At 48.8% G+C, this 25,603-nt stretch overlaps 9 protein-coding genes across 9 annotated transcripts; 7 read left to right on the forward strand and 2 right to left on the reverse strand.

Annotated features, from left to right (window-relative positions):
• Positions 1–1,647: 1,647 nt before the first annotated feature.
• Positions 1,648–2,304, forward strand: LACBIDRAFT_317949 (uncharacterized protein; the record flags this gene model as incomplete). The annotated part of the gene is made up of 2 exons (XM_001879140.1): positions 1,648–1,654; positions 1,706–2,304. The coding sequence occupies 2 exons, from the start codon at positions 1,648–1,650 to the stop codon at positions 2,302–2,304; spliced, it is 606 nt and encodes a 201-aa protein (XP_001879175.1).
• Positions 2,305–3,337: 1,033 nt separating this feature from the next.
• Positions 3,338–4,173, forward strand: LACBIDRAFT_233905 (uncharacterized protein; the record flags this gene model as incomplete). The annotated part of the gene is made up of 3 exons (XM_001879141.1): positions 3,338–3,370; positions 3,429–3,622; positions 3,675–4,173. Coding segments are annotated over 3 exons (726 nt in total), but the record flags the coding sequence as incomplete, so codon positions are not given.
• A 1,037-nt stretch (positions 4,174–5,210) lies between these two features.
• LACBIDRAFT_325602 (uncharacterized protein) lies at positions 5,211–6,016 on the reverse strand (the record flags this gene model as incomplete). The annotated part of the gene is made up of 7 exons (XM_001879389.1): positions 5,211–5,261; positions 5,305–5,329; positions 5,354–5,385; positions 5,532–5,617; positions 5,671–5,833; positions 5,887–5,913; positions 6,002–6,016. 7 exons carry the CDS (start codon positions 6,014–6,016, stop codon positions 5,211–5,213), a joined length of 399 nt encoding a protein of 132 aa, XP_001879424.1.
• A 1,711-nt stretch (positions 6,017–7,727) lies between these two features.
• On the forward strand, positions 7,728–9,533 carry LACBIDRAFT_293692 (uncharacterized protein; the record flags this gene model as incomplete). The annotated part of the gene is made up of 5 exons (XM_001879142.1): positions 7,728–7,738; positions 7,902–7,906; positions 8,097–8,142; positions 8,378–9,068; positions 9,303–9,533. 5 exons carry the CDS (start codon positions 7,728–7,730, stop codon positions 9,531–9,533), a joined length of 984 nt encoding a protein of 327 aa, XP_001879177.1.
• Positions 9,534–10,844: 1,311 nt separating this feature from the next.
• On the forward strand, positions 10,845–11,495 carry LACBIDRAFT_317953 (uncharacterized protein; the record flags this gene model as incomplete). Its single annotated transcript, XM_001879143.1, has 1 exon — positions 10,845–11,495. One exon carries the CDS (start codon positions 10,845–10,847, stop codon positions 11,493–11,495), a length of 651 nt encoding a protein of 216 aa, XP_001879178.1.
• Positions 11,496–12,044: 549 nt separating this feature from the next.
• Positions 12,045–12,282, forward strand: LACBIDRAFT_317954 (uncharacterized protein; the record flags this gene model as incomplete). Its single annotated transcript, XM_001879144.1, has 2 exons — positions 12,045–12,072; positions 12,125–12,282. The coding sequence occupies 2 exons, from the start codon at positions 12,045–12,047 to the stop codon at positions 12,280–12,282; spliced, it is 186 nt and encodes a 61-aa protein (XP_001879179.1).
• Positions 12,283–14,122: 1,840 nt separating this feature from the next.
• On the forward strand, positions 14,123–15,530 carry LACBIDRAFT_293693 (uncharacterized protein; the record flags this gene model as incomplete). The annotated part of the gene is made up of 7 exons (XM_001879145.1): positions 14,123–14,160; positions 14,226–14,303; positions 14,385–14,713; positions 14,773–14,862; positions 14,920–15,002; positions 15,056–15,142; positions 15,193–15,530. The coding sequence occupies 7 exons, from the start codon at positions 14,123–14,125 to the stop codon at positions 15,349–15,351; spliced, it is 864 nt and encodes a 287-aa protein (XP_001879180.1). The 3' UTR covers positions 15,352–15,530.
• Positions 15,531–16,385: 855 nt separating this feature from the next.
• On the reverse strand, positions 16,386–17,636 carry LACBIDRAFT_293694 (uncharacterized protein; the record flags this gene model as incomplete). The annotated part of the gene is made up of 4 exons (XM_001879390.1): positions 17,528–17,636; positions 17,404–17,469; positions 16,490–17,343; positions 16,386–16,440 (listed from the first exon to the last, which is right to left on the reverse strand). The coding sequence occupies exons 1-4, from the start codon at positions 17,600–17,602 to the stop codon at positions 16,386–16,388; spliced, it is 1,050 nt and encodes a 349-aa protein (XP_001879425.1). The 5' UTR covers positions 17,603–17,636.
• A 2,448-nt stretch (positions 17,637–20,084) lies between these two features.
• Positions 20,085–25,572, forward strand: LACBIDRAFT_293695 (uncharacterized protein; the record flags this gene model as incomplete). The annotated part of the gene is made up of 12 exons (XM_001879146.1): positions 20,085–20,842; positions 20,954–21,283; positions 21,411–21,558; positions 21,638–21,652; positions 21,805–22,645; positions 22,703–23,117; positions 23,166–24,362; positions 24,440–24,615; positions 24,682–25,009; positions 25,137–25,157; positions 25,317–25,361; positions 25,453–25,572. Exons 1-12 carry the CDS (start codon positions 20,111–20,113, stop codon positions 25,570–25,572), a joined length of 4,368 nt encoding a protein of 1,455 aa, XP_001879181.1. The 5' UTR covers positions 20,085–20,110.
• Between the last annotated feature and the right edge of the window lie 31 nt (positions 25,573–25,603).

A 25,603-nucleotide genomic window follows, 5' to 3' on the forward strand; every position in this document is an offset into this window, starting at 1 on the left:
ATCGCCGAGCTTTGTCCGGACGACGCTGCACCATTGTACATTCGTATTAACATCCCCGCCCCACCCGAAGGGCGCTCCTGAGGACGGAGGCCCGCTTTGTCGTGTAGGCGTTTCAGAAGTACAATACGATTCAAAGGCATATCCAAAGTACGACTGGCGCTTTTGTCTTGGCTCCATGTCGTTCCTACAAGAACGACAGTGAGGACCAGGTCAACTCGATCAGGCAACAAGACTTACTTCTCCCCCAAGCGCGCCTCGGTGAGATATTCTTCGAGGTACAATGTTCCATTCACAAACATGACATTCAAATCCCACCCTTCCCTCTCTTCATATGGCGCGGCTAAAATTCTCACTCAATCAAAAGCAACCATTAGCCTAAATTCGCCTTGTTAACTTGAGAGAAAACACATACTTCGTCATAACACCTCTCCAAGAAACAAGCCCTATCTCCGGCAAATTGGGCGCACGCATGGGATCCTTTCGAATTTGTGATATGGCTTTTAAAAGTCCATCTAATCTCCCCCTCTCGTCCGGTTTCCTAACCCAGCGCTCATAACCATAGTCCAACTTAGCACCGACGGGGGGATCAACAAAGTAGCGAAGGGCCGAGTCGGTGAACTCCAGCACATGCTCAGGTGTATATGAGAACGATATCAGCTGGCTTGGTTGCTGGAATGGGGTTTGCTTCAAGATAGGAGTCGAAATCGAGGGATATGAAAGGGTGGACAAGGATGGCTCTGAAGACGGAGTTGAAATCCGCTGTTTCTTTGGTGGCCTATGGCCGTCTGCCCCCTGAGAGTGCAGCAGTGAATCGTGTGTGTCACCATCGTCGTCTAGAAGGTCTGCGACTGCCCTTTTGCCAGTAGCAGACACCATTTCGTTCATCCTTGCAGGTTCTGTATTTGTTTCCCCCTTCGAAGCCAAATAACTCATACGTTGTCTTCCCACGTTCATCTTTCTTTCTCCATAACGCTTTTCCTTCATTCTCGGCTGGCGATAAATTTACACTTTGCTTTTGTCTTTCTGGGCGGCAAAGGACTCGGCAACTGTCAACCCATTGATCATGAATTTATGGAACATTCTGCGCATCTAGTGCATTGCCGCTGGGAAAAATTCCAACCCAATACTTGGTTGTCCTGACTCTATTTCTGACATGACCGTAGCCATGAAGCCTGGCTTTCAGATGCTATAGTAACGGCGGACTTGCTGCTTACCTCCGTGGATGCTCTCATTGTCAACGACTTTTCAATATCGTTTTGACTCAACCAACCTCGCATATGATACTCTGGCCCCTGGTGGACAAAGGCGCGGCCTCGTTGCCACTCAAATGTATAGCGGTGAAGCCTCATGTTTCCTTTCTTAGCTGAGGCCTTTGGTGGACGTAGCCAATGACGACACAGCGCCTCAATTTCTTTATGTGCTTTGACCCTGGACAGAGTACCCTATTGTGCCCACCCTTTGACTCCCTTTGACAGCCGTCCTCAAGGCCACAATGTCTCCTGGTATATAAAAGCCAGATCGACATGAATAGCGTCTCATCTCTCCTTAACGTTTACGACCACATTCCTTCTTTCAGGTTACGTCTTCTCTTCGTCGAATCTTGACGATTTGACTTTCTACATTCCTTAACCACGACAACAAACGATCATGTTTTGTGAGTTCACCGCTGTCTCGCCATCGTTCTCCTTCTGATTATAACTTACAGTCTCCATATTCTCAAAGAGCAAGAAGGCCAAGAAGGCTTACGAGACTACGCGCTTCCCATCCGACTGGCCGTCCTGGCTCCACAACAAATGCAGTGTACCCAACTGTTACTATCCCAACAAACCTCAAGCTGTGGAGGGATTCTATCATTGTGGGTCTAAAGAACGAGGATTCTATTGTGAGGGCACGTACATCGTGACCACCGCGATGGCCAAATCAGCTCTCAAATCATACGGGAATGATGACCGCTTCCAGGTTGACGTTGTTCGTCAGGCGGAACGCGATGTGCAGGTAAAACGCTACTGGGAGACGAAACGCCAGGTGGAGGAGGAGCCCCGCGAGCGGGCTGCTGCTCAGCTGGCTGCGGCTCGTACCACTCAGCGACCCTCCAAAGACGCCAAGAGAGGGTATACCAGTCCTCGTGAACAGTACATGGCTCTTGAACGCAAAGATGCGCTCCGCGTACGCCATAAATCGCCTGTGCCCACTTGCCAACTCCAACCACCATCTATCCGACGTCTCCCTGTTCCACCATGCAAATCTCAGCCCGACCAACGACCACGACCTCTGCCACAGCTTCCCCGTCAGCATAACTTCTGAGCCACACCCCATCCAGCAACGGCAATCTTATTCTCTATACCCTGCGCAACGTCCTCAATTTGAGTCATACCCTATCCACGACCAGCCTCACGACGACCTCAAGCTCTCACTGTACAACATCGCAATCATTGACCGCATCTGTATTCATATTCATCTTCGTTTCGGACATTCTGGCGTACGCGCCATCACGTTGATATCATCATGGCAAATCTCGACAGAGTTGGAGAGGTGACTTCATTTCTCTCCCCTTTCAATTAATAGGTCATTAACATTCGTTTTCTTCTTTCAGATGCCCAGGGACTCATCACGTTTCTTGTACTCTTTTCCATCGCTTCGACTTTGGCCAGTGCAAGTCTCACGTTTCTTGTACTCTATTCCATCGCTTTGACTTTGGCTAGTGCCAGTCACGGCCTTTTACAGCCTGTATCTCTTTGTCTGTATTGGCCACCCTTTAATGACATCCTTCGTTCTTGTATTGTGCCCGGGCCCTTCCGCAGTTAAGCTAAGCTTCGCCCCAGCAACGTTGTCCTGCCATCTTCCACATGCCTCCAGCCAACCAGCCGTGCACAAGACACGAGGGTCCTTCTAATATCAGCGAAACTCCGCGTTTAAGCGCACCAAAAGCAATGTTAAAGCATGCAAGGTCCTGACTGAAGCTACGTCCTCTTTCATTCGAATGAGATACCTTGATACTACCACTCCTTCCCGCCCCGCTTCTACTGTAATCCTTGCTCGAGATCTTCCGCCCGGAATGGACCACGGCATTTCGTGCGTGTACTGGTTTCGTGAACGATTGTTACTGATCTTGCAGATTCTTGCTTGACGCTCATCGACCCAGTTCTTGGAGATCGTCCTCAGGCGGTACCGGCACGGTGAGCCCTTTGATTTGAGTTTGGTTTGGCCTTCTGTTGATCCTTTCATCTGTTCAGACTCGCATTGTCGACCCTTCGGACGTGGCCATCGCGTAAGTTCCCGGTCCGCCTTCTTTGTGACTAACTTCAACCCGGCTCATTTTTGGCTGATTTTCTGTAGGGTAATGGGAGCCACGGGAAGCGGCAAGACAACCGTTTGTGGACTTCGTTGTTCTGAGTTGACGTTTCCAGGATTTCACCTCACTTCCTCAGTTCATCAATAAAGTCAGCGGAAGCACCCTTCGCATTGGGAGAGGACTTCAGTCTTGCACAAGCGTTGTACAAGTCGCACAGCCGTTTGAGTTGGATGGGTTTTCAGTCACGCTTATCGACACACCTGGATTCGACGATACGACGAAGAGTGATACAGATATCCTGAGAATGATAGCTGCATTCCTTGCGACCGCGTACGCATTCCGCCCGTCCTTAATTTGGGATGATTTTTTCACTATTACACAGATACGAGAATGGCAAAAAATTGGCAGGAGTTATCTACCTTCATCGCATCTCCGACTTCAGGATGGGAGGGATATCGACACGCAACTTCAAAATGTTTCGACAGCTTTGCGGTGACAGCACCCTAAAGAACGTCGTCTTGGTGACTAATATGTGGGGTGAAGTAAGCAAGGAGGTAGGCGAAGCACGAGAAGCAGAACTTGCTCGGGAAGACATATTCTTCAAACCTGTGATGGAGAAAGGTGCTAGACTTCTCCGGCACGATGACACCGTAGAGTCAGCGCAGGAGATTCTGAGACGCATCATTGGAAATCAGCCTCGATCTCTCAGGATCCAGCGGGAACTTGTCGACGAGAAGAAAGACATTTCACAGACGGCTGCGGGAGCAGAACTGAACAGGGACCTTTTGCAGCAGGCTGAAAATCATCGCCTGGAGATGATAGTTTTACAAGAGGAAATGAGGGGTTTGTTTTCGAATATCTTCAAACGCAATAACCTCTAACTGCTGGCTACAGAAGCCATCAGGACGAAAGACATAGAAACCAAACGAGAGCTCGAGATAGAGACGAGGAAACTGCAAGCCGAAATGAACAGGGTCCAAGCTGATTCCCAAAAGTTGGCGTCCGCTTACAGCGAAGAGAAGGCCAAGCTCGAAAGAAGCATGGAGGAGCTAATGGACTCAGCGCGTCGAGAGGCCGAAAGGGTCTCCGCTGAGCATCAGCGTCAAATCAGGACCCTCGAGAGTCGCTTGCAAGAAGCTGCTTCGGCTTCTGCGGCAGAAAGGGCAGAAATAACGCGCCAACTTGATCGCTTGCGCCAGCAACCCCGTCATGGTGGTTTCTTTGGCATGATAGGTCGCGCGATAGATGTTGTTTTTGGGCTTTGATTTTGTTCTACCAATTCTCTTACAAACATTGCGTTCCACATGATAATGAATTTAATCCATCCTGATAATTCTGGCTACGAGTCAACCCTTCGTTCAGAAGCTCTCCAACCAACAAGACCCATATTTACTAGTTTCCTACCCTAGCTTGATGATTCCCCAGTAAAATAAGTGTTGCTCAGTCGTCTGCAGGAGTAGACAGGCCAGAAACAATGGCATTGCGGACAGCGGAAAGATAGGCATCGGCAGAAAGAGCAAGAAGCATTAGGCTACAGAGAAAGCGTTCAGGAGTGAGTGCGCCCATATCCCAGATGCGACAGTTGAGATGGCGCAAAGTGAGGGTAGAAGCTGAATATCGAACAGCAAGCGCTTCCTGAACAAGGGTGACCTGTGACATGGGCCCATGGCGCTTTCGCAAGGTAATCTTCGGCACGATCGCAGCTTTCAATGAAGGGATGTTCAGAGGGAGCACATGTCATGAGAAGAAAAGCCTGGAGTGCCGAGTCGTTTATTTTCCAATGGCGATAAGCGCGAAAATTCAAGGTGAGGGTCAGGAGCGGGAAACAAGCCATTAAGATAGAGATCGAGACCAGACGCGAGCCTTACTAGAATGAGGATCACGTGTCGGCTCCACGCCGCATAGTTACATCAGCAAATCAGGGGAAATACCCTGAGCCATCGTAAGGTCCAAAATCGATCACAATTAACTACAATCATCACAATTTACCATAATATTTCGACTTCCCTCACAACGGCTGATGAGGCCTCATCATCACTGCGTTTTTAGACAATCTCTCACAATATACAGCAAGATTTCACAATCTCGTGCCACTATACAATCCTTTGTTACGTTGTGATTCATTTTGATAGATTATGAGGAATTTTCTTGCATTCTGAGCCTTTGGATTCAATGGTTTGTAGGGTTAAAAGATATATATTATGGCTACAAGATACAAAAACCAATGACTATGAATTACAGTGGAAGCCTGAGCTGAGGGAAAGGGGAAGGAGAAAAATTTGAAGTAGCGAGGATTCTCAAGAGGTCGGACACTGAAAGGTAGTCCTACAGAATATCAATCAATAGGGGAACCTTGAGCATGAGGTAACATAACTCACGAGGCAACAAGAAGAGAACTACTCGCTGTCCCCCCCCAGAAGCGTGGCATCTGGATGGGGGTGGGGAGTAGGGGGTGGAGAAGATGAGTGTATGAAGGGGGAGCCTGCTGAATATGAGCCGGACTGCTGACAGAGTGAAGGCGCCCTCCAACGTGTCATAATCCTAGATGAGATCCGTTAGGGGGGGGGTTTCAACTGTGCAAAGGCACGACTCACGAGAGGGTAAGACCAGACTCTGCCAGACTAGAGCAGCACATACACCAACTCACGGATGCGGCCAACATCAGTGAGAAGGTAAGACCAGACCAGAGAAGCACATACACCAACTCACGGATGCGGCCAACATCGGTGAGCAGGTGTATGTGCAGACTCAGGCCTTAGGGAGCGATGGTGGGGAGTTGAAACGTTAGAACGTTAGAGTCCCGAAGTTCAGAAGTTCAACATCAGTCACATGGCACAATGTTCCGAACTCAGCCGATGGGCACATGACTGCGCCCAAAGCTCAGGCTGACTCGCTGCCCAAAGTCACAAAACGCACTGGCAACGGCAGATTTATCCAAGATTTATCTCTTGATCACTTGAGAAGTTATCGAGAAGTGTTTGCCTTCGTCAAGAGCTGAGAAGGCTGCAATCTGATAATTTCTTACTTCATTACACTGTCTCACAATTGGAAACAAATGATATATATATGATTTTATCCAGCTACGAGACTACAATAATCTGCATGCATCCTTGCGAGGCGCACACAAGCATTGCGACAGATTGTGAGCTATTGTGAGGGATTGTGATCTTCCAACATCTGACTAATATCTCATGAGAAATAAAAGGTCATATCGGAACTTCACCGATTTACTGATGTATTCAAGGTCTTGTCGAGGGGAACGTTCCCCCAACTTGTTTCCTGGATGGAGGCCGAAGGGCAAGAGATATCGCTCGGAATGGGAGTTTGTGGAAGCGGTGATAAGAAAGTCATTTGTGGTGAAGTAGTCATTGATGCAGGGTCTCCAGAGATAGAATCACCCAGTGTCATCTTGAATCAAAGAATGGAAGTGCTCGTAAATGCGGCGGGGTACCTAGAAACCAAGAAGGCCCACAACCTGTTTGAAATAGACTAGAGTATCCCTCAGGCGATGGAAGAACGACTATATACTATTAGTACTGTACGTAGAGTATAAGTAGTATCAGCGTGAGTACTCAAAGTATGAGGACAACAGGCACGATACTCACCTCAGCCGGTGGAAGCATGACTGAGGAGAGAGTAAGTATATGCCCCTGTGCAGTATTTATAGTGGCATGATTATGTACTCTGAGTATTGTCCGTTCACGATCACGCTGCAGCAACAACATAATACTGAAAGAGGACTTCCTCTGGCTCAGGTGCCATGTCTGGAACAAAATAATGCCTAATCGGGCGTTATTTAACACCTGTTTGGGAACAATCAAAAATTAACACCCAATTGGGATTGCCATCAAAATTAACACCCGAATAGGCAGGCAGCCTCTAACACACACAATCTTCCACAAAACCATAACTTGCGCCGCAGGCTGAGAAAAAAAATACTTGTATTCTATGTTTACCTCTACTTATGTGGTCAGTAAAATTTGATAGGCAAAATGTCTGAAATCACGGTAATGTAGTTAACACCTGTTCTGGAACCTGGGAAAATTTAACACCTGATTGGGATTAACACCCAAATAGGCAGCTGCTTGAGCAGTTCACCTCCCTACAGGCTTTTCTTGTCGTGTTATGTGCCGCAGGCCAGAAAAATATTTGAATAGCTCACTTTACTTGTGATAAGTTGTAGGATCTCCAATTTGAACCCAGAATGCATTTTTGAACCATTGGGAAGAAAAATTGTGTTCTGAGCATATAAAGTCAGTTCTACTCAATGCAATTGCTCATCAAAGTATGAGTCAATGCTAATAAAATATTTCAGGGTATGTGGAAGCACTTTACATACACTTCTCCTTCCTAATGGCATGTTGTCATGCAGCAGGCAACAAAAAAAGAATCAATAGGTAAAAAAAATTGTTGCACTACTATCAAATGCTGATACATGAGCTACTGGTATGTTATTAATATTTTCTGACATTGCCTTGAGCTTCATGTGCAAAAGAGTTGTACTTGTATCAAGATCTGGACTGTGTTACAATAAATTTATCCAAAATTGAAAATAAATCTGTCAAAATTGAACAACTTTTGCTCTTGATCTACAATTTTACATATGTAGTCAGGGTAAAGTACCCTACTTCTTAGATGCACATTTTTGAAAAAAATTGAAAAACCATTGACTGTTCCAGACATGGCTCCAGAGCCCTTCCTCTTACACATCTGAGTTTGGAGTTCACATTTTCAGATTCTAGGTAGTTCAGATAATATCTGAACTGTTCTTTTCTACTGTCTAACTTCTGTATTTTCTTGATAGCAATCTTCGTTCACTTTTTGCTCACCTGGACGCTCGCCTCGATCAAGTAGACTAGGCCCTCATGGGGTCGGGAACGGGATACCTGCCAGAGATTTTGTTCCGTCATTATGAGTCCCTTGTCACCAAACTCGGAAAGATACTCTCTCCGCTTCCTGGGACACTTTTCACACCCACCTCTACGTACCGGATACCTGTCTTCCAAAACGACGAAATTCTTCTGAGTCGGGATGAGCTCGTCTTCTCTCGCACCGAGAGATATGTTGATATCCTTCTGCTGTTAGTGTTACGCCGACTTCGATTCAGGTCGTGACCCGTCCGCAAGGTTTTTGGAGTGACGATGGAACGTCTGCCCCTTTGGGCTTCAGTGGGAACGAGTTCAAAGGTAGCGATTCTGATAAGAAAGATACGGATGATGCAGGGAATGATGAAGGCAAGGACGAGAAATCTGGGGATCGTGAGGGTGACGATGCCAATTCAGATCATGAGGATCCTGGTGACCCGACAGACGGTAGCTTGACGTTGTCATTGCCAGCCGTTTCCTTTGACGCTCAAGCTAAGGTCTATGCTACCGGACACAGCATCACCAAAAGTCTTCCAGGAGCTGCAAGTCAACGGAAGGCTTATAATACAGGTGTTATATTCTCTTATTCTGCAAGAAGGTTGCTTACATGTTCAAAAGTCTTATCCTCCTCGCTCAAAACCGAAACGACTTCCAAAGTTATGCCTAGAGTTCAGAAAGCTGAAATACCAAGCACGGGTTACGAGCAGGTCCACGCTAGAGTGGTGATAGATGCCAAGGAGGAACTAGCAAGAGTGGATGTGATCAAGCCTTCCCAAACTCCTGCTATAGGTCTCGAGAGCACACTCGACAGAGCAGCTCCACACTCAGCTTCTCAGGCTCTGCGGGGTTGGGTTCACCGTCCATCAAGGCAATGTTTCCAGGACAAATGGGAGCAGAGTCTTTGCACCTGGGTGCGAGAAATGGATCACAGATCACCCAGGGCGACAGTTACGGTGTCGTTTGGTGGGGGTTCAACATAGACGACCCACACACACAAGAGGCTGGTATAGAGCCCCTTGATACCCTTCCAAGCGCAAGAATTTGGGTTCCTTGGAAAGAATTCATCTCTGCCTGCTCGGTAACACGTTGAGGCTTCGTGTTGGTCATTAATTCCGGCCATCGAAAACAAGCAATCCTGGATACAGCCATTGATCGGTCTAGCAAAGCCAAAAGGTCTCTCGTACTGCAACCTGTGCCAGATCGTCCAGTTAGAGATACCCAGTACGCTACTGGACGATTATGAATACATGTCCCTTACACATGTGAAGCAGTCTGGCTGCCATATGCAGGTTGAACTTGAAGGCTCTCACCCGGTACACGTTGCTCCCACTGTCGTGTTTTTGAATGGGCCTGTTCCACCAGATTCTGATAAATAACACAATTCACGAAATGCAGGAATGGAACATTAACATCCATTCCAAGTCATAGGTATCTTACGCAAGTAGCTCATTCAGTCAGCATCGGGAACCCATCAAGTATTTCTGGTAATCTGCTCAGAAATCTGACCTGGAGCCTCTACCAGTCAATTGCAGACGATATTGATTAACGGCTGTGCAACTTCATCAGACCATTCCTTTGGTACCTGGTACGTCTCTGACCAGCATTGTCGATAAAGTCGCATTATTTCTACTGCTGCCGCTCATACCATTTTATCATAACCTCAAGCGTTTTCTCATCGTTACAGCTGATTGCAAAACGATAGAGCAGCTTGCTTCCCGTTCCAGCTCAACCGTGTGTTTGTTTGCGGCGGACACCAAAGCCAAATAAACCGGATCGATGGGGCTTTTGAGAATGTTTGATGAGACATGGTAGCAAGCATTTTCTTGACAGGTGATGTGATGTGTCTTCGGTGACCATTCCGCGCCATTATTACACGAGAGAAGGGGGAGGTGAGGGTATGTAGATAAGACTCGGAAAAGTTGAAGCAAAGCAGGTGCCGCATTTGGAAGGTGCTGATGTGCAGCCATCAACAAAACAAACAGATCATTGAACTGGAATGGGAAGCCAGCTGCTCTATCATTTCGCAATCAGCTGTAATATTGAAAATGTAGATTTTCTTTATAATGAGCGTCATGTCTCAACATTGCCATAGCCATAACCAAGAAAACATTCACTAACCTGCCACCCGCCGTTCCCACCTACTGAAAGCCAGCAAATGGGGGCCGCCGTTCACCTCGGCCAAGTCGGGTTCAATGTAAAAGATTGGTATGTACGGAGCATGCTATGTGGCCATCAAGGATTTTAAACTCAGTCAAGGCTGTAGCGGGTGTGTTGATGGTCGGTTGTAGCAAGGGCATTTATGAGCATACAGCTGTCACAAAGAATGACGTCGTTGCAATGGGAAATGAAAGGATGAAGACCTGTCAACAACGACAGCACCTTGACAGACTTGACAGCACATTTGAAGGAAGCGGTGGTCCAGAATGCCCCCTGTGTGCCCAGTTAGGTTGACACAAGCAACGTCAATTTTTTTCTAAGGCAAACAGCAACATTTTTACAAGGTTTTTCTTGCTACACTTATTCGTTTTCCGTGACATATTGGGGACAACAACTACTGCATAAATTATATGGTATAAGATATCTACATATATCTACAACACACAAGGGTTGGTGTTTGTGCACACCCCAAACATACCCCAGGGAAACTCGTTGCATCTGCCGCGCGAGCTTGAGCTCATCAGCATGCCATGCCATGGTCCACATCAACACAAACAAAAATAAGTAGAAAGGGTGGTATCAGATTTAAAACAAGGGGAGGGGAGGGGGGCATACAGAATCACATACACGGTTCTCCCTATCGCCTGCACTCTACCCATTGGCCAATAAAGGCACGGCACGATGCGATGTGTCGATCGTGTTTGGGCATGTTGCCGTGTGTCGGGTCTCCCGTGTCTGGGCATTTTCGCGCGATGTGTTGGTCGCATATTGTTGTTTGGTTGGTTACATGTCGTGTTGCATTTGGGTGTGTTGCCGTTGCATCTCTTGTGTCACGTCTCTTGTGTCTATGTGTCGGTCACATACAGTTGATGTCAGTCATTTGGTTGGTTGCATGTCGCGTCGCATCGCGTTTGGGCACATTGCCGTCGCGTCTCTTGTGTCGCTCTCTGGTGTCTGGGCATTTTCGTGTCCATACACGGCAAGCACGTCGTGTGAATGCTGCGTCAACAAGGCCAAGGGGAATATCAACGAGGGAGGCTGGGCAGGAATGGGGGTCAGGACCAAAAAGATTTCAAAAGCTGTTTGGCAACTGTTGCAATGCTTTGGCTTATTTGGACATCATCACGTCAATCACGGTGATGGCTGACATGACACTGACAGGGAAGTTCCGGAAGGTCTAAGCTGAAGGCTTCTGAGACTACGTCATTCTTTGTAGAGACTGTCATGGATATACCCGGGTATTAACCGTACCCGATCCACGGATTTTCCTACCCACAGATCAGATAAGGCACAGTACGGATATATCCGTGGGTAAACAGCCTGGGTGACCAAGCAGCTATATAAATGAGTGTATCTCGTTCATTTCCTGTCTGTTCTTTATGAAAAAAATTGTGTTAGAAAGCGAAAATTCAGGAGAATTCATATTAAAACAAAAGTCATTCATATATTATCTAAATTGAGTATATTGAAACTAAAGTTATTTATATATCATCATCTGAGGTCTTTCTCCTTGTATAATGCTGCTGTAACTGAGCCTTGATCACAGAGAGTGTTGGGGGTGTGTATTAGCATGCCTTGGCCATCTTGAGAGTATTTATTTTCAGTTTCAGAGAAATGCTTTTGAGAACAATTGATATTTAGGTTGGGTAGCAACAGAAACAATGAAGGAAATGGGAGGTTATATGATGTACAGGCACAATGCATCACATTCCTGACTGCAACTTTCATGAATGGGTTCTGATTTCTGCTCAGCCCCAGGTAAGCAGCATTATTCACATTTATTTTCCTTTACTTTCAATGATTGATGCAGCTACTTCTGTGGATGCAGAGTGGGCATTCTCCACTGGTCACAATCAGATCAATTTCACCCAGCACAATATCAACTTTCAAACATTCAGAGCAGAAATGGCTCTTAGATTCTGGATTAAATTCCCCTTCTACCCAGCTTCAATAAAGTTACACAAATGATTGAAAAAAGATGGACAATGATTTCTTTTCCTCTTAAATAGGTTTTTGTAACACATTGTGTCACCAAAATTGTTCTTTCAATACCTCTGGGTTCATCACGGTAAATTTGAATGTTCTCCTGTTTTTTTATTGGGGCATATTGTGATTGCTTTCACTAAAAATTGAATTCATTAACAGGATTTTAAAGATTTCTGGTGACAAGCTTGGGTGACAGCTGGGAACAAAGCCCAGGTCACAATTTGGACCCCTTCCACAAGCAGCAGGGGCCAGGAAGTTGTTGTGATAGCATTCTGTCGTGGTGGAAGGGAGTTGGGGGTACAAATAACACTCTTATCTATTCCGGGCACGTATGCTCAAAATATCTCAAGAAGGTCTAAAAATATCTAATTTACCCACGGATACCTGCGGATAGTCCGGGTACTTACCCGAATCCACCAGTTGAGTCCAAATATGGGTGGATTTCGGGTTCACCCGGGCTTTAGCTATCCGTGACAGTCCCTAATTCTTTGTGACGGCTGTATTATCGGCATTTACCTGTCGGAGTTGATTCACTAAAGAAAGTTGTCGCATGGTGAAAAAAAGCGTAGCGTTGCGGCCGCGACGTCAACTCTGCATTCCACTATTGACAGACTCATTAAGACACAAGCTTTCGCCTACGCCTACGGCACGGCGCTCGCCTGACACAGGAATTAACATTGAAAAAGTATTCTAGACATAATGATAGAACCATACTAACAACTACTATAACTAAATCCATTGTCGTTGTCGTCGTTGGTCTCATCGTTGTAGTCGTCGTTCCTCGCTGTCGTTGGCGGTCATGGTTCGTTGTCAGGGGGTCATTCGTCATCGGTGGTGGTGGTCATTGTCATTTGATGCCAATCATCTTCGTTGTCACCCTTCTTCGTCATTGGTTGTCCATTGTCGTTGTTGTCCACTCGTTGTTGGTCACCACGTCGCCGTCGGTAGGAGATGGGGAGGGGAGTCATGATGTTCACCTGAAATAATGTGGACAGTGACGACAAAATGCGTCGTCACCGTCCGTCGCCCCTGCTTCGGGTGTGAAAAAAGGAGAATGAGGAAAGTCATGTTGCTACTCACCTGGATTAATACGGACAGTGACGACGACATGCGTCGTCACCCGGTGTCCTAGTCGCGTCGTTGTGTCGTGCCCTCGTCGGTTCGTAGCCATCCCGTGTCTTTGTCGCCTCCTCATCCCGTGTACACGTCCTGTGTTTACCTCGTCCCATCGTCGTTGTCCCTTGTCCCACATTATCGTTCCGTCGTTGTCCTGTGTCTCAACGCGGGTGAGACAGGGGTACTTACCTTGGTGTTTTAAAATACAGAACAATTTGGTTGACAGGTCGCTGTCAGCGACGTGGCACCTAAATTCCATGTTAGGCAGATGAGTGGTGGGGGTGAGGTGAGCTTACCGTGTCCTCCTCGCGTCCTCCTCGCCGCGTTGTTGTCCTTACACGTTGTCCTGTGTCTCAGCGAGGTGGGTTGGACGAGCGTAGGATGGTGGGTAGGTGTCCCAGTATAAAATTGTCACGTCGCTGTCTGCGACGTGGCACCTGCATTCCGTATTAGAGAGATGAATAGTGGCCCAGGGGGAAGCATGCTCACTGCCTGGGCTCATCAGCGCCTTGGTCCGTTCGTAGGTACTGGCCGTTGTTCGTGCGCCATGGTGGATGGTGGTGGTTCATCTGCGTTTGTGGGCGGCCGTCGTCGTTTTTTGGGTGGTCAGTTGAGCAGGTCTGCAACTCGACGCTAGACCATGTTGAGTGGGAATCTGGAAATATCCAGCCTTCCTCCGGTTGAGTCGTGAGGTTGGTCTTGCATGATGTCGCTGGGTGGGGTCGATCGTTCGCGCAGTGTCCAGTAAGCCGGAATTCTAAGGTAGTGCATAGTAACGGATACTAGGGGTTCGCAATAAAAGATTTCAGTGAAGTGAACAAGATACGACATTCAAAGTGGGACGTACCTTCATTCACTGGGGAACGTAGCAGGGAACGCGTGAACGAGTAAGTACGAGCTTGGTACTTACAGCGTTAGATTCGGACTTTGAATTCAGACTCCGGCTATCACATGACATGCGCGATAAGTCTTCGCGTCAAGTATCTCTTTATTCCTAACCACCACCACCACCGCTGTCTACATCGCCGCTCCCAGTCTCCCCCTCCTCCACACACACTCTCTCTTTCTCACCCCGCCTCGTCCCTCCCACAATTCCGAAACCGCGTCGCGTCTCGTACAAGTGCACGTGTTCTATTGTTTAGAGAATTGGACTACAATCCATCGACACCAATGCCTATAGACCTCCCCGACGAGCCAGACGGCGACACTCAGCTACCCGACCAACCTGACGATCCCCCAACCCTAACGGATATTTCCAATGCCGTAACATATAATCACAATCTGTTGGTCAGCCACCGTAAGAACCACTGTATCATTTATCCTTTGACTTCTCTTTGACCTGTATTTTCTGTTCAGAAGTTCAGGATCAGGATTCTGCGTCGAGCGATGACATTGGCAGAGGCGTAGTGTACCAGACCAAACTTGTCCAGGCACAGGCTGGCGAAAGTGAGTGCATTTTCTCAATATGAAGTGATATTTACGCGAGTTAACTATTGTTCATAGATGTTGCTCCGCCCTGGTTTGCGCCCGCCTTAGCTGCTGCTTTCGCTGTTGGTTTGGCGCCATTGACTCGTGTCTCTCACAAGGTGAGTAGCTAGCTCCTCAAACAATTCGGCCGTTCTCAATTTCTTTGTAAAAGACGCATAACCTTGCCTGTGGTGATGGGCGGACTAGGCGATTCCTTGAAGTACCTTTTGTTGATGGTACCCTTCCGACGGAGGACCCGGTACGCCTGCCTGACTGTCCTTTTCAATTGCTTGCTGATTTCAGTTATAGCACAACCTCCCGGCGTTGCTTAATGTTGATGACGTCAATGCATTGACTGGGCCTGAAGCCACTAGCTACCTGCAAGGTTACAATTTGCCCTTTCAACAGCTTATGAACAATCGCAAAAGAGCTATTCGTTCTGAAATTGGTTGCACGGCGGCTACGTAGAATTTGCAGCTTCAAAGAACCACATGCACTTAAATTCACTATAATACCATCCTATGTACTCATACTAGTAGTGTAGAGCCGACTATACCGTAATAGACTGGGTAATTTATATTCACTAGCATGGTTATGGTACAAGCCTTGTCCTAATAGTTTACTACAACGCGCGCCTTGCTTCGCTTTGGTGGATAAGGAACACCGTAAAATTCCCAAAATGTGTGAGAATCTCAATCTCCTTCTTACTGAATGGTATCTCTGTTATGTAGAAATTAGGTATGGTATCACGATTTAACAGGAAAGTATGTCTCAATTTGAAGTCTGCCCCAAGTCCGCCCGATTGGTTAGGCCCTCGCGACAGAAAGCGATACAAAGTCCAACTTTCGCAGATTTTCTGTATCGTGGGATTTAGCGGACAAGTTGTCGCGACCCATTTTAGCGGCCGCGACGTCAACTCTGCATTCCACTATTAAATACAACGAAAAAAAATATCGGTCAGCCAAAATAGCGGAATCCTATCGTAGTAGGCTGGTGATAAGGCTTAAATGTATTCTGGTACCCTCGTAAATACCATACTAGGTGGTACTAGCCTTTCTCTCTCCATACCAGGCTACACTAGCCTTTCACGGCCCATGCTAGGGACTGCTAGCCTGTTATGCCCCAACCAAAGCCACACAAATGAGATACTAGGTAAGTAGGCCCATACTACATACACTAGGCCTACCATGGAACGTGAACTTTTGCCGATGCGAAGATCACCTCGCTTTAGAGGACAACTCATCGACTGGGAGCAAGGCTCACGACCGCGTTCGCCGAACGGTTCGCTGAACCGGCTCATGTGTCCATCCTTCCTTGTCACCAACTTGAATGGCAATGGCATGGACACCCTTCAATATAAATTATGGTTTGGTGACCTCGGTTCCCTTATCCGGAGGTCACCAGGCTTAGCTGATACCCCCAGGTATACTCTATGTACATAAATTGCTGCGTTGTACATATGAAATAATATAGGCGTCCACAATCTCCAGGCGTTCAGGCCTTCATCCCCTAAAAACCTTCCGCAGCCACTGAGATCCTGTTTTGCTTATCTCCCAGCTGCGTTACCGAATAAGCGACAGCTTCGAGCAGGAAGAAGAGAACTTACTGAACAAGAAGATTACCCCTCCGGCCAGATGGGTCGCTGGAAACGGGCATACCAGCTGCAGGTACAACAGCAGTCCCTTTCATGGCATTGTTGGAGCAGTGATCAATCGTAAACGCGAGGCCTTCCCCGCCCAGACCCTCAAGCGGCATCCGCTGTTTCCCATGGGTCAACCTGACATCCCAGGGAACTTCCACAGTTATGCTGAGATCATCCCCAGTGCGAGTAAATTCCTTATGGTTCGCTTCTTCAATAACAAACACAATGTCTTGTTTTTGACCATCCTTGTTTTCGTGACCAGCTTCCTTGAATACCATCCTCGTCCCAGCTTCACAGCCAGGTGGAACGTTGATGGCAAAGACGACAGATCGCCTCGTCCCGCTAAGCTGGTAACGCGCCAGGCGCACGTTGAACCGCTTGCCATGTAATAGATCCTCGAGAGAAAGTTTTATGGGGTGGACCCATTCCTTCGAAATCCGCCCCATCGAAAAACAGTTGTCGTACGCATTTGTCACATTGAGATCAGGCGATGATGGGGGATTACTCGTCGACAAGGCACGGCGGCGAAATGGCTTGGGAAGAAAACTGCTAAAGGTGCTTTGCGGACGGTGGTCTGAATCTCTTGATTGCTTCCGCATGGGGGGCGGGGGTTTCCGCGAGTTCTGTTCTGAACCCTGGCAGGATGGCGTGCTCGATTCAGGAGTATGCACGCTCGAAGCATGGTGGGATGAGCTTGTCGAGCATTCAGAGCTAGAGGAAGGATTTTGATGCGCGGGAGATGATGAGCTTTCTTCTGCACAAGCTTTCATTTTCGCGCGTTCGGCACGGCGGAGCATGGCCTTTTTAGCGATGTTGATCTATCACAGTTGGAAGAGTTGAGCGGCTGAAGTAACGGGGGAAAAAATAAGAAAGCGCACCTCCTTCATCATCTCTGTGGCTTCTTCCACGTTTCCTGGGTTTCTGTCAGGGTGCCATTTCATTGCCTGGATTAACACTCAACATTAAGCCGACAGAGTGATGGAAAGCGATGGAGTGACTTACCAAAGCTCTGAACGCGTCGGTGATATCTTTCGCTGAAGCGTTGGCAGACACTCCAAGTACGGTGTGAGGTTCCATTCTGCTTGGAAGATAATTTGAGGTGCTATATGGTAGATATCTTGCTGCTTCCAGGAGCTCCTTTATAGATTTCAAGTAGCAGCGCCATGAGGCAGTTTAAGCGCCTTCAGTTCACCCAGAAAGAGTAGTCGCGTCAAGCAGTGTTCTACAGCACGATACAGCGTGTTGCGTTGAAGCCATAACCTGCATCGCTTTGGGTCCAAACACCAGCCGTATTCTGAGAAGTCGAGGTTCCGAAGTTTCAAAACACCGTATGCTGGAAAAAAAGTAGTGGTGTGGTGGTGAGAATCGAGATTATGTATGTTCATTGTCATCTTCAAGTCATCCGAGTCTTCCCCTGCTGGTTCAAACATTGCACAACACGTCTCAGCTTCTCCACCTCTCTTGTCTACGGTCTACCGCTCTGGCCGGCCCAAACTCGTTCTCAGGCGTTGGAAGCATTCATCCAAACCGAAATATACCGAAAGATGTATATTCTGTGGTATGCACACAGTAACTTTTACTCATGGACAGGATCATACAGTATACTCATACTTGACTCATACCACCTTCATGAGAAAATTTCCATGATGTTGTCGGAATACAAGCAGTAAAATGCTCAACGTGTGTGAGTAGGCTGGGTGTTCATGATAGCTCTCTGGTGCCTCGTCGGTGTATACATACCAACGACAAATTTCGCAACATGTGCCGATGCTCCGGTCTTCAACCTGGGTCGACAAATTTAGCTGACCACGAGAATTCGAGACGCTAGCGCCTATTCAATGTTATCTATTAAACCAGCATGGCACTGGCGGCTTCAGAATCGCGTGTCAAATGGGCTCGGAGATTAGTACCAATGTAGTCCAACGCTACTCTGGGAGACTCGGAGCTGAGTCCCCTTGAAGGACCTTTTTTTAGAGGGTTTCCTATGCTTCGCTTTCCAATTCCGAGATTTACAGCTAAAAAAGTCCATTAATAAGATATTTCCATCAACATATGTAAAGCAGTACGTACCTAACGTGAATATCGTCTCTCCGACCTACGAAGAAAATATGATAAAGGTTGTTCAATTACCCCTCATTATGTATCCTCCTTGCTTGTCGCGCGAATTCTCATCAGCGATGGGTAAAATTTCATCGTCGATTCCCTCGATTTGCGTTTCATGATGCTGAATGATATTGCGCCTGTACGAGGGTGTCCGGCCACCTTGAATTTGAGTACGGTCCGAGATGCTAGTTCATGTCCGTCGCCCTTGCAGTAATGATCTTCACATCTTCCGTTCCTGAAAGAATGTCGACCTCCCTTTCAAGAGTCCATCATTCTGACGCCTCATTGCGGCATCGAAACCCAGACCAGGGGAGATGTCTTCTTGAGTGAGAGGAATGGGAAATTTTCAACCCCTTTGACTCCCCAAAGCCCGTCAACGCTCACTTGAGCAATGTTCCATCTCGTCAGCTGAAAGACAAACTCCGCGTCCATTCCATTCGTACTTTCACTGGCGTGCAGGTCACCATGTAAAGTCGACATGGAAGGCTTCCAGACAGGTTCATCATGCGAGGTCCTCACTGTGCCATTGGAAATCAAGGACGTATAAGACGCCCCGAGGTTTATATTGGGGATTCATGGGTGGCGTCCTGCCAAGCTTCCTCCAAGTACACTGAGTACGGGAAATGGGTAGTGTTATGTAGAAGAGGATGTAGATGACAAGGCTTCCTCCTACGGGGCGTTCGACAAAGGTTCCTCAGCAAGTGCGTCCCAAGCTTCCTCGATGTGAGCAGGGATGAAGAAAGATGTAGATAACGAGGCTTCCTTGGGCTTTCCGCCAGGCTTTCAACGAAAACATGGAGTCTCAAGCATCATTAATCTGGTGTACAAGGGAGAGAAGTTCGAAAGGTGAGATACCTGTTGCATCCTCTTATTCGGGTGATCTTGGTACCTCTTCGATTGCGAAGGGCGAGTCCCCGTCCGCTGGAGCATTGTTCAGGTTGCCAGTTGTGATGCGAGCTGGAGTCGTGATTAGACGACACTGGGGCCGAAAATATATTTTGAGCGGGAAAAGAGCAAGATTATTGTCTGGCCGCATTCTCCGCTGGATCCATGGAAGAGCTGCATTCGGTTGACATCGGGAACAGAGATTCACATCCCAAGCTGTAGCTGTAGTTCGCCGAAAAACCAGCTGTGAACCACGTAAGAGGACATTTCAGAGAGCAAGAGCACTGTCTTGATTATTGCAGAGCTGCATCTTGGCATTGTGCACCGAAGAACCTGTGCAATTGGTGTTCTTCGACGCTAAAGATGTTGGTCCATGAGCATGGCAGTGAAGTAGTCCAATACACCGATGGAGAGCATTAGTTGCAAGGAACCAAAGTTATCAGGCTGAAATCCAGCCTTTGGATGAGTCCGTTGCAAAAAGTCTGCGATGTAATTGGCCAAAGTAGCGTGGGAACTATCTATATGGGACCGGTACATGTGAAATCGCAGTTGCCGACTCACTTTACCGTCAACCAGCCAAATTTGCACTCTTCCTCAATGCCAACAGCGACGACAACGGTCTCAAAGCGGTCGGTCTCCAAGCATATCACAGTCAAAGCGGCTGTCATGACCGCACCGTCCTTGGAAGAAACGTCTTCAACACCACTGGCAAACACGGGCACCACGGCAGCTACTCTGCGTTCCTTATACACCCGTGCAGCTCGCGCCTTCCTCCATCGCGATATTTCTCTAACTTATTCCCTCATCCAATCCGCCTTTTCTCTTCTCATTCCTCCGAGCGTACTTCCAGACCCACTGGCTGAATTTCGTCGGAAATGGGACATTCTTCGGATCACGCTGGAAACTACCGTTTATGCCTCGCCGCCTCCTTCGCACAAGGCCTTACCGGGACCCCTTTGTGCTAATCTCATGGAGTCGCCTCAGGCTTTGATTTCAGCGAGCTATAGCCGTTCTGTGATGCTTTTCACACCCGCGTCCCAGGCTACTTCGAATTCTGTGTATTTGCCTTCACAGGTGCTTATTACGCTGTTGTGTTCGAGTTTGAAGGTGGATTGCCCGGATGTTGGTAGGGCGATGGTGGAGGATTGGCTTGCGCGGAGAGAACCTCGTTACCTCTTGAATGATTGTTCAGACGCCGAACCGGACGGTGATGGATATGAGAAGGTTTTGGAATTGTATTGTCTCCATATCCTGCCGAAATTGGAACAGTGGGATTATGCGAAAGAGTTTCTCCAGTATGAAGGAGAACTACTTGTTGAGCGTCGAGAGGTACGCACTTACCCCTATCCTTGTTTTTTTCTTCTGACCCAGCTCAAATTAGCTTTTGAGAAGCGATCTCAATATGCTATTTAATCAGACTATGGAATCGCGTCGACCTAGGTCGTTACCGTCATCATCATCCTCGTCTGCCCCTCCTTCTCGACCGTACTCCCCTTCCTCGTCCTCCTCGTCCTCCTCTCTTTCAACGACATCCACACATACCGTTGTTCCACGCACCAATGGACTCACGTCTCTCGCGCAAGCATCATCATCGACCACGTCTCTCTCGTCCGATACCACCGCTACTCCGCGTTCCTCCCAGTTACCCAGGATACCGAACGGTACAAAATCGCGCAGGATGAATTCGTCATCCACATCACACAGCTCGATGACATCATCCTCTCCGCGTGCCCATGTTCAATCATTCGTGCAGCCACCCAGTCTAACGACGTACGCCGTGATCAAAGCTTCGTTGGCGCCATACCTCACAACGTCGAAATTGACGACTTTTATTATATTATTTGTGTTGTTTCCTCTGATTTCATTCTTGTTGCGCATACGACACCGGCGACGGCAGCAGGTGTTGGGTGGGAAGGGACAAGCTAGCAATGCAGATTTGGTCCGAAGGAGGCTGCAGGTCGGTGGTACATCTGAGGGTGGAATTGTTGTTAAAGTGTGGGGTGAAGTTGTTCGAGCTATTGGGGACACTGTGAAAATGGCGGCGAGTGGGCTTGTATAGCCCTCCTCTACCTTGGAATATTTAACGATTTACTATATGTACTGACTCATGACCTATTTTAAAAGGTGTAAAGAGTGCACGTGAGGTCCGAAAAGACCGCTTAAAAGGCCCTGGGAGTTGTACAGCATCCTGGAGTGCTGTTCAAAACGCCCACCTAACTACTGTAGGCGCTCTCTCTTCGCAGCACCCACAGCCATGTATCGTTGTAGCTATACCTCGTATGTCCCACTAGACAGTTTAACACCGTCGCCAGTGCCCACAGTCATCGACTGGAACGACACCTCTGACTTTGACGACAGCGACTCCAGCGACATCAGCGTCCTCATGCCCAATGATCATTCTCGCCCTGCCAGCCCTTCTCGCTCCATTTCTCCTGCCCCTCATCGTAGCACCGCCGTGCCACTCCTCACACGCTCCTCCTTCCCACCCGACTCTGCAACTTCCCAAAGCATCCGCACGCCGTCCCCAGCATCGACCAACCCAGCTACAGTCGTTATGCCACTCTTTGTCCGGAACTCGTGGGGCACAGAGATGAGTCCCAGCGATGTGGCCTCTGTTCTCGGCATCCGCATGCAGGACGCTCAACCTCAACAGCGTGAAAGCCCAAAGGAACCCAAGCCGCCTCTTGATTTACAGCAGATCCTTTCGTCTCAACCATCTTCTTCGTCCCACTCTTTGTTCTCGCCTCCCAGTCAATCCCAATCTTCTCAAGTCCCTACTCCACCCAGACAAGAGTTTGGCTCGCTGGTAGAGAGGATGCAGGCTGCCTCTATAACAGTCTCTCCACCTCCCACGCCTTCGCCCGAACCGCCTGCCTACATGGAGGATTCAGCTGTGCTCACAGAACCGGCGAATACACCACCCCCGCAGCAGCAACCACGGCCGTCGACGAGACCGCCTGCATTACCTAGTTGGTTCATGGACCGATACATTGCGCCTCCCTTGATGCACACGGGGACTTTCAGCCCCACTCCGTATCCTGTTGGTGTGCCGCCCCGCCCGCCCAGCGATACGTCGTATCTCAGCTACACTCGGCCCACGCCATCGCCTTATCAAAGCAACACCAACGATAGGTACATGTCAAGCTTACTCGAACTGATGCACATTGACTCATTAATAATCAAAAACAGGCATGCAGGTAGAGCGCCAAGGTCCAGAGAAATATCTCCAGTTCGTCCACTTTCGAGCGCGAGCAGCTCGTCGTCTGGCAGGATCTTTGCTACCCCACGTGCACCATCCCACTCGCCTGGCTCTGGAAGGTTCAACAACGGGCGGACATACTCGGTGCATGAGCCGTACCTGCCTCCTCCGAACTTTGGCCTCTTTGAGGGAAGCACCATAAGCACTGCGACTCCCAGTCCAAGTTGGTCGCCTACGTTTTCCGCACCGACTCTCCCCATTCGTATTCCGCCTGCTCCGTCTTCTAGGACAAGTGCTCCTGCCCCTCGTACGGGTGCTCCCTCCTCTCGTGCGGATCGCACAGTCACGGACGCATCTCCCACTCGGACAGACGACACCCCTCGTAGGCCACCTTTACCTAGGTCCGTGAGTACCCCCAGCCCCAGCCCCAATCCGACTCCAACCTTCCCAAAGAGAACCCGGTTCGCACCTAACCAGTATTATCACTCCCCCGAGACATTCCCGCCTGCTGGAGGTTCGAGTGCGCAAGATAACGCTCAACCACATAGTTATGGCAGTAATTCGACTTCTGAGCCCCCGTTTTGGGATACTCCTCCGCTGCCTTCGCCTCCTCCTCTTGCTCCCCCCAGTGTGATGGCAGGACAGCGGGGTGTGCCGCCCCCAACGTCGTCGATGTGGGAACACATGGGTCATGGTGGTGTCAATACCAATACACCTGGGTCTTATTCGTTTGCTCAAGCCACGCCAAGGGCGAATCCTACCACCACCACCAACACCAACAGCGCTAGGCATCCATCCGACACGACTCCTGCCAGCAGACCAGGCTACTACCACACCCCGTCCCTCGGCCCGATCCCTGCTCCCGTGATGTCGACTCCAAGCTGGTACTTGCCCAGTTTATCGTGGCCGCCGTCGGCAGCTGCGTCGCAGCTTCGTTTGGTACCTCCTTTGTCGCTGCCGACTGGGAATCAGATCAATGCTGGACCGAGAGTTTGTAGCGCGCATGCTCAGCAGCTTGGTAGTGGTTCTATGCAGCAGCCTGGCTCTACGGCTTGGGGTCAGCAGCAGCCTGGCTCTACGGCTTGGGGCCAGCAGCAGCCTACCTCTACAGCTTGGGGCCAGCAGCAGCAGCAGTCGACGGTCAACGCGTCTACGCCTTGGTCGAGCAGTTCTGCTACGCCGTGGTTGTTGCAGACACCTGGAGCGCATACGCCCTGGCAGCCATTGGCTCCTGCTCCGTGGCAGCAGCAGCCCAGTTCTGCTTCGTGGCAGTCTTGGCAACAACCACCGACTTCTTCTGCTCCATGGCAGTCGCAGTCGGTCAATACGCCTTGGCAGCAGTCTATCAATGGGCCGTGGCAGCAACAACAGCCACAGGGTACTCCCATGGAGCAGGTCTATGCTGCTGCTTCTCTCAGGCGGCAGCAGATGGCGGCCAATAATGGTTCGACCTTGAGCCAGCATCCTCCACCTATCTTGGTCCCGATCAATCCTACTCCCTGGCAGCAGCCTCCTGTTCCTTTCGGGCAGCAGTCGGTCAATGTTACTCCTTGGCAGCACACCTGGCCCGGCTCCACTCCCAGGCGCAGGGAACTTCCTCCAAGACCCCTACTCAACTACCACCCGAGGTTCACGTTCCCCGATGGAACTGTTTTATTCAAGGCAAGTTTTGTTCTATCGCTTGACACTTACACACAGAATTCTGATTCTTCTTACACTCTTTTTAGGTTGAAGATGTGACTTACAAAGTCCACCGGTACTTCTTTGACCAGCACTCGAGTTTCTTCCAGACGCTTTTGCAGTCGTACCCGCCCTATTCTGGCGCTGCGACCGTGGATCCGATTTTCCTCCAGGATGTGACTAGGACAGATTTCGAGCGTTTGCTTTCGGTGTTTTACCCTCTGTGAGTTGTTTTCCTATCTATCGACTTACTGCTCTTACTAACTGAGTGATTCCTTCCCCCCATCAGTAACCTCAGCGAACCCGACCTCAAGACGACCGCCGAATGGACCTCAGTCCTCACTCTCTCCACTAAATGGGTATTCACCCAGCTCCGCCAGCGCGCCATCAAAGAACTGGAGAAACTCACGGGCCCAACGGACCGGATCCTCCTCGCGAAGAAGTACGCCGTCAAAGAGTGGTATGTTCCCGCGTACAAGGAACTGTGTATCAGGAGGCAGGCGATGACGTTGGAGGATGGGCAGAAGTTGGGGTTGGACACGGTTATTAAGGTTTGGGAGTTGCAGCAGGAGTTTGAGTGTTTGGATGAGTGTTGTGATGAGATGCATGTTGCGAAGGTGAAGGAGAGGTTTGGGCTCGAGTGAACGCGGTGTGTGGGAGGGAGCATGGGAGAAGAAATCTGAAACCTTGTGGACTTGGGGTTCGCTTTCGCTTTTTGCTGTCAAAATCTGATTGTACTTTTAGCTGACTGGTTGGACTTTTTTCGTGCGTGGCTTCTGAATAATAACTTGAAGACCGTAGGCGTTCGTCTTGTACCAATATTTGTCTCTAAATACCTGTACGATGTTATACATAACCTTGCAATGTGACTTGTGAAGTTCTATATTTACGTTTTGCTGTTCTTGTGCTGACTCCGAGTCGTAGCCGCATAGACTCTCAAATTCGATACACAAGTCACAACCACTGCTTGTGAGTCTACCCCACAGCAAGTAACCGACGAATCCATACCTCGGGCCGCTTACATCAATTATAATTGAAAGATGCTATACGCCATACATAGGTTGTAAAGAAGGCAGTCCACATCGGAATGGTGTCTCGATCGCAAATGCCGCCCAAGTGCCGCCCGAGTGGAAACAAAATCCGCCTATACCCGAACCTGGGACCAGGCATCGTGGCATGATAATAATATCCTATAAATATAAAAACGATAC

This window comes from Laccaria bicolor, genomic scaffold, assembly GCF_000143565.1.
Source record: "Laccaria bicolor S238N-H82 LACBIscaffold_8 genomic scaffold, whole genome shotgun sequence".
In the NCBI taxonomy this organism is placed as follows: Eukaryota; Fungi; Basidiomycota; class Agaricomycetes; order Agaricales; family Hydnangiaceae; genus Laccaria; species Laccaria bicolor.